Here is a 14,345-nt window from a genome sequence, read left to right as displayed (position 1 = left end):
GCAGCCACACCACCTCAACCACCATTCAAAAAGAGACCAAAGTAAGGGTCTTCATTTATTTATTTTTCTCCAAACAGATTGCCTTCCCAAAACTGTTGTCTTATGATGATGACGGTTTTGCATTTGTATATCATCTTGCATTCAGACAACTTGAAGTCGTTTACAGTATATCCTAAATTGTATGTGGAAATTGTTATAGCCACCACCAAAGTGGAATCACCTTTGTAGTTAAATCTGGCAACTGTTTTAATAGTTTTCAGCAACCTAAACATTTGTAATGCTTTTGATGGCTCTGCAGAGGGTAATTTAAGAAAGCAATAATGCAGCTACACAGATTGGAATATGGGCATGACACTGCAGTTAATGCTACTATGTCTGCATAAAGTACTCTGGGATTCTTGATGAGAATAAGTGTTCATGATCCTAGTTGTATGCAACTTTCAGAAGAATGTTATGTTCTACAGCCGAGGTTACTTCATTCCAGACTGATCTGTTTTACTGGAAATCGTTTGATTTAAGACTAACAGAATTTTGCCCACTGTAATCATAGAAAATTGCAATGGGAAGTGAAACCCAGATTGTTCTTGGCTTCTCTTTCCTGTATCTACTCTTTGTGCTCCTGTTTCATGTCCGCACCACTGAAATTTTAAGGTCATTTTAAATGTTGAGTGTTTGTTGTAGGGCTACACCAAAAGAGATTGTTGGGGCCAAATAATGATAGTTGATTTTTAAGGAGGCATATTGGCTGATACCAATCTGATTTCCGATATGCAGCCCAGCAGCTTAAAGAGCAGTGTCCAGCTGGTAAGTCTGTGGTGTAAGGGGAAGGGGAAGGGGAAAGGAAGGAGCATGGGTGGGGCAGATCAAGGCCCCTGTGGTAACGGAGGGAGTGGAGCTGGGGTAGGGGCAGACATCACCCAGCTGGGGCTGGACAGGGCGTGGGATGGAGCCACAGCTCGTCTAGGGGGCGTGGGGAAGGGGAAGGCGGCTCCTGCTGTTGTGTGCACCCTGGAGGGGATATGCTCCCAGATTTGTGCAGAGTGGGGCGGGCTGGAGCCAGGGCTGCGTTGGGCTCTTCCTGCAAGGGGCTGGGCTGGGCTGGGCTGCACTCAGGGCGGGCGGTGGCAGCACTGGGAATGAATTATGGGAGGGGCTGCAGACACCTCAAAATTCACTGTAACCCCCCAACTCTCCTCCCAGCTCCACTGCCACCTGTCCCGAGCGCAGCCCAGCCTACAGTGAGAGCCCATCCTCGCCCCGCCTTGCACAGTTCCGGAGGCATGTGTCCGTCCATGGTGTGTGCAGTGGGAGCCGCTCTCTTTCCCTCCCCATCCCTCCCTGCTGAACCACAGCTCTATCCCATGCCAGCCCCACTCCCTCCCTCACTGCGTGGGCCTTGATCTGCCCCACCTTGACACCACTTTCCTCCCCCCTCCCCTTCCACCACAACAGACTTACCAGCTGAATGTAGCTCTCCAAGCTGCTGGGCTGTGCTTCTCACCGCTTACATCCTGCATTGCAGCTGTGCATATGCACAGGGCATCTATCTGCCACATTATCAGCAACATCAGGCAAAAACGGATTTCGCTACAGTCAGTTTTCTTTATATTGGTGCTAATTCAATATCAGACCACTGTATCGGTGCACCTCTAGTTGGTTGTCACATGCTGGAGAATAGAGTACTTCCCCCATGCACATGAAAAGAACCAAATCAGAGATACTAAAATCAGGGAGAACAAGAGGGGGCACAAAGTGGGATGTGTGCATCGCACCCCAAATTGGGCCTGTCATTCAGACATGACAACAACACTTTGACAGGTCCTGTTGTCCTGTTACATGATCCTTATTGTGTGTTTAAAAAAAAAAAAAAAAATCACTGGCGCATGCCATGTTTGACTCAAACCCTGTCTGTTTTGGGAATTCCTTTCAACGTTTTATTTAGCCTTTGCCTTGAAAACAGCACTTCATCTGAATTGGGAAAGGGCTTCTTGTCTTGAGATCAAAGCAGCCCAGTAGGAAGGAACCACATACACACTACTCAGTGTCTAGAAAACTGTTATCTAGGAAATGATAACATGCCTTTACCTGAGGCATTGGTAAAAAGTGATGGTCCGTTAATTTCCCTTCTGAGAATTATGAATTAATCAAGAAAATAAACTTTCTTAGTGTCACATATATTTCCTTTTCTTGCACAAGGAGGAGGTAAGAAAATAATGATCATGTGTCCTACATCCAGATAGAAGTCTCCAAATGCTTTTCACCAGCTAAAAATATCAAAGAATTATGTTACAGGAAAGATGAGTTTGGCTCCTTTTCAAACCACTCTCAGGTGAAAAGCATGACAAGATCTTTATCAGAGAGCTGTCTCCATGCTTAAGGCAGGGATAAATTGATTAGTTTGAGCTACAGGCAAACTAGACAGTGGTGAATCGCATTGAAAACCTCTTGGTAGGGTGTGAATTTGATATGTTATAACCTTTAATTACTTTTTAGGTCTGTTGCTGTACGTGGGAGAAATAAAGGGTGCCACTGAATGAATACAGTTAAGGATAACGCTTGTTGGGCTTCTACGGTTTGTAGAGGTCTGCTTTAATTGCAGGGGTTGGTGCTGTGGGTGTTTAAAATTCTGGCTTCAGGTTTGGTTGTGGTGGGCATCATATGGCTTCTCTGTGTGGGAGGTGTAGGACTATGTAGTATAATCTAAATACTATGGATGTAAGATTTCACAAAGCCATTTCTAACTGGAACTGGTTATGGAAGTACAGTAAAACTAGTCCATCTTTCAGAGTACTGACAAGCCTCATTTAAAACAGGTTGAAAATTATGAGTACAGTAGTTTGGCATTTTAAAATGAAGATGCTTGTGGTAGTTTAAACTTTGTGGTCTTTCCCAGTTATGAACACTTTTTAGTTTTAAAATTCTAAACCTTTCAATTTTCCCGTTCTCAGAATTTGTTGTCCTCGTTATGGTGAGAGGAGACAGACTGAAAGTGACTGGGGCAAGCGTTGCGTGGATAAATTTGATATTATTGGGATTATTGGAGAAGGAACATATGGGCAAGTGTACAAAGCCAAGGACAAAGATACAGGTAAAAATGGCGACTTTAAAAATTTGTTTTGGTGCTATTACAGTAAGTGAGCATAATGTATAGCTAGCTAATGAGAGCAATACCACTAAAGACAGTAATGTCTCTAGGAGCCTAAAGAAGTTGGGTTCTGAAACCACAATGAAGCGATCCAAGCAAAAGAGTTCAAACAAAGCCATGTCCAACCTGTTCTAAATTCATTTTTTTTCTGCCTGGCAGTTGTAGTGTCTTTGGGATGCCCTCTTTTGTGTTCAATAAATGAAGTTTTGATAATCCTGAATAATTTGCACATGATATTTGCTTCCCACTCAGCAAGTTTTAGTAGAAGATGGTGTTGTGTACAGTAATATCTCATATCACTGCTACTTTTTACATAATACCTACAGGACACTTACTGTGATTTGTGAGGTATCAGAAATAATTGAAAGAATGAATTATAATGTGATTGCATGAAAAAACCTCCCAGGATATGGGGTGCTTTGTAGTGTGTTGGCCCCATGGCCAGTAATGGTCCTCATATCTCCCAGGGAGTGCAGTTTGCACTTCAAGGATCTGTCATCCAAGAGTCTCAATATCCTTTACAATACTGATTTTTCACAGCTCCAGTTTGTCTGAAAGCAGGATCTCCCCTTTAACAGATTAAGAAACAGATGCCTGTAGTTTGAATTGTCTTTTGGAAAGTAATAGTAAATCATCAACAGTGAGAATAGAAACCAGTGCCTCTGACTCCTTATGACTACCATATTTACCTGAATCCAAGACTACTTTGAATTTAAGATACCCCCAATAATTAGATTCTATATACTAAACAATTATAAATTTTCTTCAAATTTTCTAGATATTGGAGGATCATCTTAAATTTGTCTTGATTTGTGTCCCCTACTGCTTCAGTGGGAAAGCAGCGGTGGGGGTATTGTTGAGGTGGCCCTCTTGCCCCCTGCCCTACCCCTTCCCCATAACCTCTGCTGAACACCTCTTATGGGTCTGTCCCTTCCCTTCCCCCGCTCTCCTCCCCTGTCCAGTATGGCTTGGATTGGATTGGTGCACACTCCTACCCTGGGGGCCTTCAAAAGGAGGCTAGATAATCACCTAGCCAGGGTCGTTTGACCCCAGCATTCTTTCCTGTCCATGGCAGAAGGTTGGACTTGATGATCTGCTCAGGTCCCTTCCGACTATACTAACTATGAAACTATGGCTCCAGCTCCATTCCTTCCTGGGGCAGGGAGCATGTGGAAGTGAAACCCCTGTTCAGCCATGAAGCAGTGTCTTGGGGCCAGAGCTGTGGCACTGCTGATTTGGCTGGGGGCAGGGAATGGAGTTTCTATCTGCTTCTTGCCCTTGGAATGAATGGAGCCCGAGCTGTACCTGATAGTAAAGATATGGGGTCGGGGGGGTGGGGCAGGCTTCTGCTGTGGCTCTCGCCCCTATCTAGTCTCTGGGGCAGAGTCAGAGCTGCAGCAGCTGCCTACTTCCCCTGCCCCCGCCCCCCCGACTGTTTATTCCAATCCAAGATGGGGTGTTCTTTTCTTTCCCCTATACGGAATGGCGTGGGGGTGGAGGGGGATACCTTGTCTTGGAGTCCAGTAAATACAGTAATTCCTAACAGCAGACTAGACTTCTTCCTTTCGTTGAGTGGGGTTTTTTTCAGGCTAAATTAGTGAAATGGCATTCCTATGCTCAAAGCTTCAAGATGGAGATAAAATAGTGCAATGTAACACTTTTTTGATATATGGTTTAGAACATTGATTTAAAATATAAACTAAGCAATTGGAACCTAGGAACATCTGTGCTAATGCCACAAATCAAAACTGAATGAGTATTTTCCATTAAGAAAATGAACAATAACCAAAAAGGTTGGAGAAGATTTGTAAGACAGTGTCATTTACTTTATCTACTGTAGCTTTGATGCTGACTTGTTCCAACAGGTGAGCTGGTTGCCCTAAAGAAGGTGCGGCTGGACAATGAGAAGGAGGGCTTCCCTATCACAGCCATCCGCGAAATCAAAATTCTCCGACAGTTGATCCATCGCAGCGTTGTTAATATGAAGGAAATTGTTACAGACAAAGAAGATGCACTAGATTTCAAAAAGGACAAAGGTATTGTTAGTTGCAGAGTGACTGCATGTTGGCGGGGGGGTGGGATACGTGGTGAAAAGGGCAAGATTGAAGTGGCCGCTATGCAACATACTTTTGGCGTGATTTAGATAGATCCCTACTTAATAGCATCTCCTTTCTTGCAAGCTTCAAGGGACTGAGAGCTGTTGTATCCATCAGAAGCTTTGCTGGAATAGCTATACTGACTGAATTATACTGGCAAAGCTGCCTTGTGGGGATATAGGTTATACGAGTAGGGGAGTTTTGGCTGGTATACTCTGTCTGTGCTAGGAGGCCCTACCAGTCTCGCACATTGTTTGGGCGGGGGTCGGGCAACCTTTTTGGCAGGTGTGCCACAAATTGAGCCCCATGCTCTCTCCAAGTGCCACTCCAATCTCCCTACTGTACTTGATCTGCTGCTCTGCTTTTTCCTCCTTGCCTGACCTGCTGCCATGCTAACTGTCTCTTTCCTTCCTGATCTCCCATGGACCACAGACAGAGGCTGCCCCTGCCACTAATGGCACCCTTGCTGCAGGTTGACCACCATTCATTTAGTGTTTGATTTGCATGCCTATTCCCATTCATAACTGACATAGGAGTGTCAGAAAAAAAAATTGTCTAGCTGGTCGTGGATCAGTGTGTTCTACTACTACAGACTCTGGTATCAACTGATTAGACTATTCTGTTGATGTATTAAGGAAGAGACTCCAGGTTGTTCTCCCTGAGCTGCATCAGCTCTGTAGGCCTAAGAGATTTTATAAGATCTTGAGTTTTTTCCCTACTGTTTATTTGCGTAAGCGCTACAAAACAAACGGAATGAACCAGAGTTTGTTCCTTCTTGAGTATTTGTTGTACACCTTTAACATAATTGTTGTTTAAGTCATAGTTGTGAAGACTTGAGCTACCCTATTCCTATTAAAGCATTAGGTTTTTACAGGTATAAAAGAGAGGCTTTAAATTTGGGCTGCAGATCCTTTTATAGTGGTCTTGACACAAGGGTTCATGTTAACATTACAGAACTGTCTTTTAGAAAAAATGTATTTGTTCTTGTTCACTAAGCACACTTGATGTGGAAGTTACTGAGAGAGCCTTTGTAAGGGTATAAAGCATTTCTGAGAGGTTTTTGAGAGATCAGTCTTTAAAACTTAGTTAGCCTTTGCTGTGTTTTTTTCCTCCCACGCCAATGCTTCTGGCCCTGGTCAGTTCCCTTAATCTGCTCGATAATATTAACTGTCTGAAGAACTAGTTTATTTAACAGATGTGGAAGTTTTTTCTACCATCTTTCACCTTGTAAACTTGATGGCTTGTTTAAAGCACTTATCTTTTTTAAGTTTCATTTTGGATAAACTCTTCAGCAGATTCAATTGTTTGACTGGTAGTTTACATCAGTGCTTCTTCTGTCCTCTTTTCTCTTGCTATAAAAAATACACCTGAGAAAAAGAAACACAAAATATACTGCTGCATTAATTTAAGCAATATTTTCAGAAGTAAGTCAGAAGTTTTGGATGCTTTGATTTTTGGGGACCCAGTGTGACGTGCAATAGGGTCCTCTTTTTTCTTTCTTTTTCTTTCTTTCACCATCTTCTGAAATTTAGGTTCCTCTAGGGTGTTCAGCTCATTGCATAATATGACAAGTCACTTCTTAAAAAATCTTAGTCTGTTTCTTAAGTTATTCTACTAACTATAATCAAAAATGTTGAAACATTTGAATCTGCTCTTTCATTCCCAGTCATGTATGTTGTGTCTCTCTTTGTTTCAGGTGCCTTTTACCTTGTGTTTGAATACATGGACCATGATCTAATGGGGCTGCTAGAATCTGGCTTAGTACATTTCTCAGAGGACCATATCAAGTCTTTCATGAAACAGTTAATGGAGGGTTTGGATTATTGTCACAAAAAGAATTTTCTTCATAGAGACATTAAGTGCTCCAACATCTTATTAAACAACAGGTAACATGACTTTGGGTACAGTACAGATTTTTTTCCAGATTTTTTTTTTTTAACCAGATTATTTTTTCCCTATTCAAATTGGTTAATTTGAGCTGTAAAATTAGAGCCCTCTTCTAAAGCACAGTTAAGAGTAAGCTGTTCTAATCTGCTGTTGGAATTCTGTCTCCTGCGTATTTCTACTAGTAGCATGACAGATTATTCTAATTAAGCTGCTGCTCTTCTGGGTGTTGCCACTGCATTTTGAGTTCTGTTCGCAGCCAAAGGTGAATGAGCATAATAGCCTCCTATTTAATTTCCTGTTGGAGGCAGACTTCCCACAAGAGACCCTTTGTTGGCAGATTTTACTGCTCATTATCTCTGCTGCTTTTTTGTGTTAACCTAGGAATGCTAAACTGTCTTGGTGCAGTTTTAGCTTTTAAAGTGTTTTAACAAAAATGTTGTTTGCCTACCTGCTTTATTTACACAGGAAAGCTATTGCAAATAGCTTACGGTAAACTTAAGTTTATGGTAAACTTAAAGTGGAGTAACTATTCTGCTTTAGCATTCCCCCATTCTTACTTTATGCTGAAAGTGACTTAATCGACAAAGTGTAGAATAAGAGTGTCCACCCAGAGAGAGAGAGCTATTTTCTTATGTAGACAAGCCCATATGTTGGTGCTTAGGGGATGTGTTTGGGTATGTTGAAGCAAACCTATGCGTTTAAGCCTACAAATTAAAAAAAGGAGCCATGGAATGGATTGTTAATTAAGGGCATATTACAAAGTTAGGCCTTCCTCTCAGAGCTACCCGATACACCAAAAAGTAAAAAATCCTGAACTGTGTGGTAGAGATAAATGACATGCTTACTTAGTGGTAGAACTCGGGGGAGGAATTCCCGTTGCCATTATTATTAGTTCAAATCTTAGGTGCCCCAGAGGAAAAAAGTTACTGATCTATTTCAGCATGGTCTCCATTGTTTCCTTGGGCTGCAGGGAGTATAAGGAAGAACTAAATATGTCTTTTCTAACTCTCTAGTATTTCCTGATGTTTGTTCCCATGTTCCCAAGACTGCAGACACCATTTGAGTTCTCACATAGTGACTACCACTTAAGTTTTGTGTTTTCAGACTTCAGTCCCTGTTGTAACCTTTACAGTCCAAGCCTCTAAACAATGCAGTTGGTTCTCTTTCTTTGCGTTGATCTGTGGGGCTACTTACAGACATGGGGGAAAAAAACCCCCAAAAAACAGTGCTTTACTTTCAGCTCAGTACACTTCCGCACCAAGTGCAGCACATGCCCAGAAGAGGCAGTGTGTCAGTTTGACCTGGTTCGCCCAATATCTGTATATAAACTGCAAGCTTCGGCAAGGCCTTTTGGTGCTTTTATCTAATAGCTGATTGAATCAACTGTAGATAAAAGCACCAAAAAGCCCCGGTGAAGTGCCCGATCTATAAAGATGCTGGGGAGCCGGATCAAACTAACATACTTCCTCTTCTGGTAAAGTGCTAGATAGTTCAATTTTAGGGCTAGAGTAGAAGGCTTCAAATGAGTTCTTTCCATTTATCTCAGCTAGAGATTGTTGTTGCTGTTTGAGGGAATCTTTTATGGGGTAGGCTGTAAGTTGGTGACAATTTGCTAATCACCTTTGGGACTCTGTCTGGATGCCAGTAAGGACTGACAAAATCTGTGAAAGTAATACTGCAAGGAAATGCAGCCACATACCTTGGGATCTGTAAAATGATTCTGTGGAGCCACTGCCAGTTGGAAAGCCTTGTAGTAGAGATGAAATTGAATTACTATCCATTTTCCTTCACCTGGAAAATTAAATAGTATTCAATTTTAAAAAAAGAAAAAGGCAGGTCTAAACAATCCAGTCAGTAGCTAAACACTATTTGTCATTTGTCCGTCCCATTATCTTATGTTAACTAGTTTTTGCTCTTTCTTAATTTAACTCATGTGGGTAGTTGTGCTTCTGTTTTCCAGTGGACAGATCAAACTTGCAGATTTTGGACTTGCCCGACTGTACAGCTCTGAAGAGAGGTGAGGCACTTGAACTGGGAAATTGCTAATGTGGAATGAGCCATGCTGATGCCCAGTAGTCAATCTGGGAACTTAGAAACCAGTTTTGTTCTAGAGTAAATGTATTTATACTCTGCAAGCATTTGGGTGGAGGAACCCTTTCAAATGGTACTGACAGCTTCTTGTTAGTCAAACCCAGTAGATTATACAGAAGTTTCACTTCGTTCACTCTCTGCCTCTAATTTTACAGTACTTTTTTCCAATCAACATCCTCTGCCCTCAAAACTTCTTTGAGTAGGCCTGCTGTTACACATCAGCAGTGTGGTGCTAGGTGAAGTGACTGGCACATGTAGGGACAGAGTTTTTGAATGCAGGTGTGTAGATTTTCCATCTCAATAAAAGCAGTTTGATTTATTAAATGAGCAGCCTGTCAAGAGCTCCCACTGACTTGCACAGGAGTTGTGGAAGTCCAACGGCTCTTAAAATCAGGCTGTTTTTATTTGGCTGTCTGACTTCGGTCAGTACTTTCAAATATATAGGCCTATAGACCTTTAAAGCATTTTGAGATTCACTGGAAGTAACTTAAAAGTGTGTATCTTGCCTTCCAGCCGTCCATATACGAATAAAGTCATTACATTATGGTATCGACCTCCAGAATTGCTGCTAGGTGAGGAGCGTTACACACCAGCCATAGATGTATGGAGCTGTGGGTAAGCATCTTGCTTTATTCTTTTGCATTTCCTCGCAGCTTTGAGCATCAGAAAGAATGCAAGCTGGGGCTGAAAGTTCTAACGATGACCCAGTCAAGAAAATACTTGACTTGTAACTGGTGCAGTAGCAACAATATCAAGTTGGTTTTGCTTTCATTTCAGCAATGTTTAGGAAAATGAAAAAACGAAGAGGCAACTTATAAAATGGGGTTGATGAAATAAAGGGGGCTGACAGACATGGGGGGAAGGGGAGAGAGCAAAAAAACAAAACATGCTTTACCAGAATCAGCAGCACGTTACTCTGACCCAGCTCTGCAGTGTATGTATAGATTGGGTACATCAGGGGTTTTTGGCCCATTTTATCTAATAGCTGATTCAGTCAGCTATTAGGTAAAAGTGCCAAACAAGCTCCACTAAAGCATCCAATCTATACAGACTTTGGGAAAGCCAGGTGCAACTAATGCATTGCCTCTTCTGGGCTTGTGCTGGTCACGGGAGTGCACCAATTTTAAAGTAAAGCGCCGTTTTTTTTCCATGTCAGCGAGCAGCCAGAGTTTATCACATCTAATCACTCAATTACACTTTTAAGACCAGGCTTTGTCTAAATGCATGCTGCAAATACCTTTCCAAAGAATTAAAAGTTTCTTGGGAATTATTTAAAAAATAGATAGCTGTACCTTCCCAGCAAAGGATCTAATTTCTGGTTATGTAATTGTCTTATTATGTCTATTATGACAGGTAGGTTAAGAATGCTGCCATTTCCGTATGTAGGATACTTACTACTGTAGTTTCTTGTTTTGTTTCCCCTGCTTGCATCCCATGTAGTTTTGGGCATGTTTGTTTAGAAAACTTCAGTTAAATTCCAGATCTAGTTAAATTCCAAATCTAGTGCTGTTAATACTCCAACAGGATTGTGTAGGCTTTTTATAGCCTCTCTTGTTGGCTTCTATATACTAGACCAATTTATGACTTGAATTTTGTTTTTCTATTTCCCCCCCGTTATCTGCCAGTCTGCACAGTAAGCCCTCCCTGGAACCTAAGATTCTAGCTGGAATTGCATTCTTGTTCTTATATAGTTTGTGATGCTAAAGCTGCTGGAGTCGCAAATCAGCTTTGATTTTAGGTCTTGTCCAAGTCTTTTATGCAGTTACAGAATGTATTAAGTGCCATCTGCACTCTGAATTTGACGCACCAAAATAAGGGTGTGTTATCACCAAACAACTAAAGCATTTTGTAAAAGTTCTTAAGTTCTGGAGTGAAATAGAGAAAGGAAGCATGTGTTGGTTTTGAAATACATTATACTTGTTTGCTTTTTTTATAGTGATTGAGGCTGGGTATTTTGTACTAAATTGTTTGCTTAGATGTCATTAATATTTAAATTGTACAACCAAGTTTTGAAGTTAATACTCTGGTAGATGCATAAGGGAAGTTCATGGCTCTGGTGCTCTTTGTTCATTCTGTGCAGCTTGCAGGCTTGGAGTAGTGAATTGATGTCCTAGTGGAGGTTTTCTGTAGCCAGCAGGCTGGAAACTTAATTTAGGTGGAGACACCAAAGGATATTTATATTCTTCAAAAGAGAGTAATATCCATAAACCATCATAAAGCAGAGAATTTGGGAGCTTCTGGTCCAGATAATCACCTGAGCAATTGGATGCCTGTGGATTTAGTACAGTGATTCTCAGCCGGGGTGCCACAGTACCATGAGGGTGCTGATGGAAGTGATGATTTTGTTGCACAATCAGCCCTCTGAAAGTCCTCTGCAGCCATGCCCTAACAGAAATGCACAGCTGTAGAGCATTTTAAAAGTACCGAATTGCATGACAAATGAATCATCATTACATGAGGGTTCAGATGAAGGCACTTCAGAGTGGAGTGCCTTCATTAACTTCTGTCAGTTTCTGCTCGGGAGCAGGGCTGGGCTCATGCAGCCCAGCCCTGTCCCTAGTGCTGTCTTCAGGATGGGATGGGGAGAAGGGAGTGGGGAGAGGGCTCCATCTGGGGTTTGCCCAGCCTGTGCTGGGGGTGTGGATTGGAGGGCCCCTCCCGAGGTGGGGTCCTCCAGTCCACTCACACCACTTTCTCCCACCTCCAGCACAGGCTGGACAAACCAAGACAGAGCTCCCTCCTTGTTCTCCCCCCCATCCTGAAGACAGCACTGGAGATGGGAGGCAGGGCTAGGGGAGAGAGGCTGCAGGTGCACAGCCAGCTCCAGAGTGGAGCTTGATTTCCCCTACCCCACCAGACCCAACAGAGGACATCTTTTGGGTGGGGGTAATGGGGGGGCTGTCATTTATGGGGCCATGAGTGAACAGCACAGAGAATTGCATGTCTGTCAATTCCCTGAGGTTGCTGCAAGATTCTTTGAAGGGTGCCAGTAGGTGTGAGGAGGTAAGCAAAGGCCCATGGTGTTCCCTGCCCTACTGCCTGGCCCCTCTGCGTAGAGGTAAACACTATAATGAATAATTTAGTTTTTTAAATGGGGTGCTGCTCACAAGTTATGGAGAGTGCATCAGGTCTAATGAGGGCTGCCTTGAGTCTTAAAAAGGTGGAGCTGCTGATTGAATGATGCAGAACCAGATTTTCAAAGCATCCTAAATGTAAATTTCAATGGCTCAGCACCCATACATGGGCCCAGGCTTTCCAAAAGGTTCAGCACTCAATAGTTTCCCTTCTGGTGCTTATAAATAGATTTCTAACAGAGCTCTGTGAATCTTTGTGAATGTCTGGCCCATACCAAGGGTGCTGAACACTTTTGAAAGCTGTAAAGTCCAAAATTATTCTCTCTGTGATATTTTAAAAAATAAATAAATATGGGAACAGAGCCTGCAACAGACCACGCATATATGCGGCATTTAAGTGAGGCTTATGTTTGAAGGCTCAAGGAGACATTGAACTTTTTCCTTGTCCTGATCTTTTCTAGCTGGAGTGAGACTAGTCAAAGTATCTTCAAGGTGGAAAAGCAAAACAAAATTTCTTGTTTACCCCTGGTTGTATTTTTGTGATCCTGTTAACATTTTTCTCTTTTCCTGAGAAATGTGACAGGCTTGATACCTTATCAGGGCTGCTGGCAAATGTTGCTCCCTCAGTGTCTGGAATTAGTAACTTTTTACACAGAGGTTAGTTGGTCAGTTCCTGGTTTTGAACCCTGGTGTGAATAACCTGCCCTAGACAAAACTGCTTAGAAGCAGAAATGATCATCCGTAGTGTTTGCTGTCATGACCTCTTGTTTTTTTTCTTTCCAGTTGTATCCTCGGGGAACTGTTTACAAAGAAACCTATTTTTCAAGCCAATCTGGAACTGGCTCAGCTTGAATTAATCAGGTAAAGCATTGCACATGCATGCTTATAAGAAGAGGTATTACAGAAACCACTCATGCACTTAGTCTTAGTATTACACCAGCTCCTTCTTTCTCTAATCAGTTTGCAAAATAAAGCCAGTAATTACTGCAACTGCAAATGTGAGTTATTAGGCCTCTAGTTCTTTGTATCTGAAAATTTAAGTTCACATCTGTTTAATGTGCATGTCCTCAAAATGAGTGTAATAATTATTTGTGAGAGCAAAAATAAGGCTCACAAAAACAAGAGATCAGCACTGGAAACCCAACATATTTTAAATGCTGCTTTTTTAAATCAAGGTAAGCACTCCCCCTCTCCCTTGACCTGCCTCCCTTCCCCAATATCTCTTTAACCTGACATTTCTCTAATCCTTCTCAACCCCTGGCTGTCTATGCTAAGCTGCTTTAGGATGGGAATTGTTTCACTTGGATGACACTGGCTGGGCTGTGTGCTGATAGCTTTCTGCTCTCTGTTTCTCTCTTAGTCGACTCTGTGGGAGCCCCTGCCCAGCTGTGTGGCCGGACGTCATCAAGCTGCCCTACTTCAACACTATGAAACCTAAGAAGCAATACCGAAGGCGTCTGCGTGAGGAGTTCTCCTTGTGAGTTTTATCTGAGAGTAGACAAATGGCTGTATTTGTAGTTTTGTGATTTATTGGAATGTTCCATGATTTATACCTTGGTGGTGTTACTATACCCTCCAGTGGCTTTATTCTACCCTTCTTTATGTAGAAGTGGAGGAGATAGTAAGATGAAATGAGACTTCCCACCCCATTTTTCCCTCTGCCCTCTAACAGCCTATATTCAAAGTGTCTTTCTATTCCTAAGGAGCCTGGAGCTGGCTCATCATCATTTAAAATTGTGGCCATGTTGTCGCTGATTATTATCTTCCCACAGAGTTCACTTGCCCTCCTGATCCCCCCTGTGAACCCCACTTCCCTCCCTAATCTCCCCAAGCCCCTGTGCTACTCTCTCCCCACACCTGAGGTACCCTAGATCAGCTGGCCATTTTTAACTCTATCTAACTTCCTATAACCTCCCTGAATGTCTGTATGTATCCTTAGACATTTCTGTGCAAATTAGGAATATTGGTAGGTGTAAAAAGTAGTGCAGTAAGCCAGTTTGATCTTGATTTGATTTTTTTTTTAAAACCATAAAACACTGTAATGAAAATAAA

General features: G+C 42.3%; 1 protein-coding gene across 4 annotated transcripts in view; it reads left to right on the top strand.

The window, feature by feature from the left end:
* CDK12 (cyclin dependent kinase 12) overlaps positions 1-14,345 on the top strand; it is a 99,338-nt gene that overhangs the window by 19,136 nt on the left and 65,857 nt on the right. For 3 of the 4 annotated variants that reach the window (XR_002095632.1, XM_019507343.1, XM_019507336.1), the window contains exons 4-11: positions 1-41; positions 2,949-3,088; positions 5,011-5,181; positions 6,938-7,127; positions 9,089-9,145; positions 9,733-9,834; positions 13,077-13,154; positions 13,654-13,770. Coding sequence is in view for 3 of the 4 variants with exons in the window: in XM_019507343.1 (XP_019362888.1) it covers positions 1-41; positions 2,949-3,088; positions 5,011-5,181; positions 6,938-7,127; positions 9,089-9,145; positions 9,733-9,834; positions 13,077-13,154; positions 13,654-13,770 (896 nt within the window). In the remaining variant the exon portion in view is untranslated. The remainder of the gene's footprint in view (positions 42-2,948; positions 3,089-5,010; positions 5,182-6,937; positions 7,128-9,088; positions 9,146-9,732; positions 9,835-13,076; positions 13,155-13,653; positions 13,771-14,345) is intronic. The other variant, XM_019507351.1, reaches the window with a different exon arrangement.

The sequence above is a fragment of the Gavialis gangeticus genome, unplaced genomic scaffold, assembly GCF_001723915.1.
Source record: "Gavialis gangeticus isolate Ggan-Ray unplaced genomic scaffold, GavGan_comp1, whole genome shotgun sequence".
Lineage (NCBI taxonomy): Eukaryota > Metazoa > Chordata > Crocodylia > Gavialidae > Gavialis > Gavialis gangeticus.
This window is presented reverse-complemented; position numbering and strand designations above follow the sequence as displayed.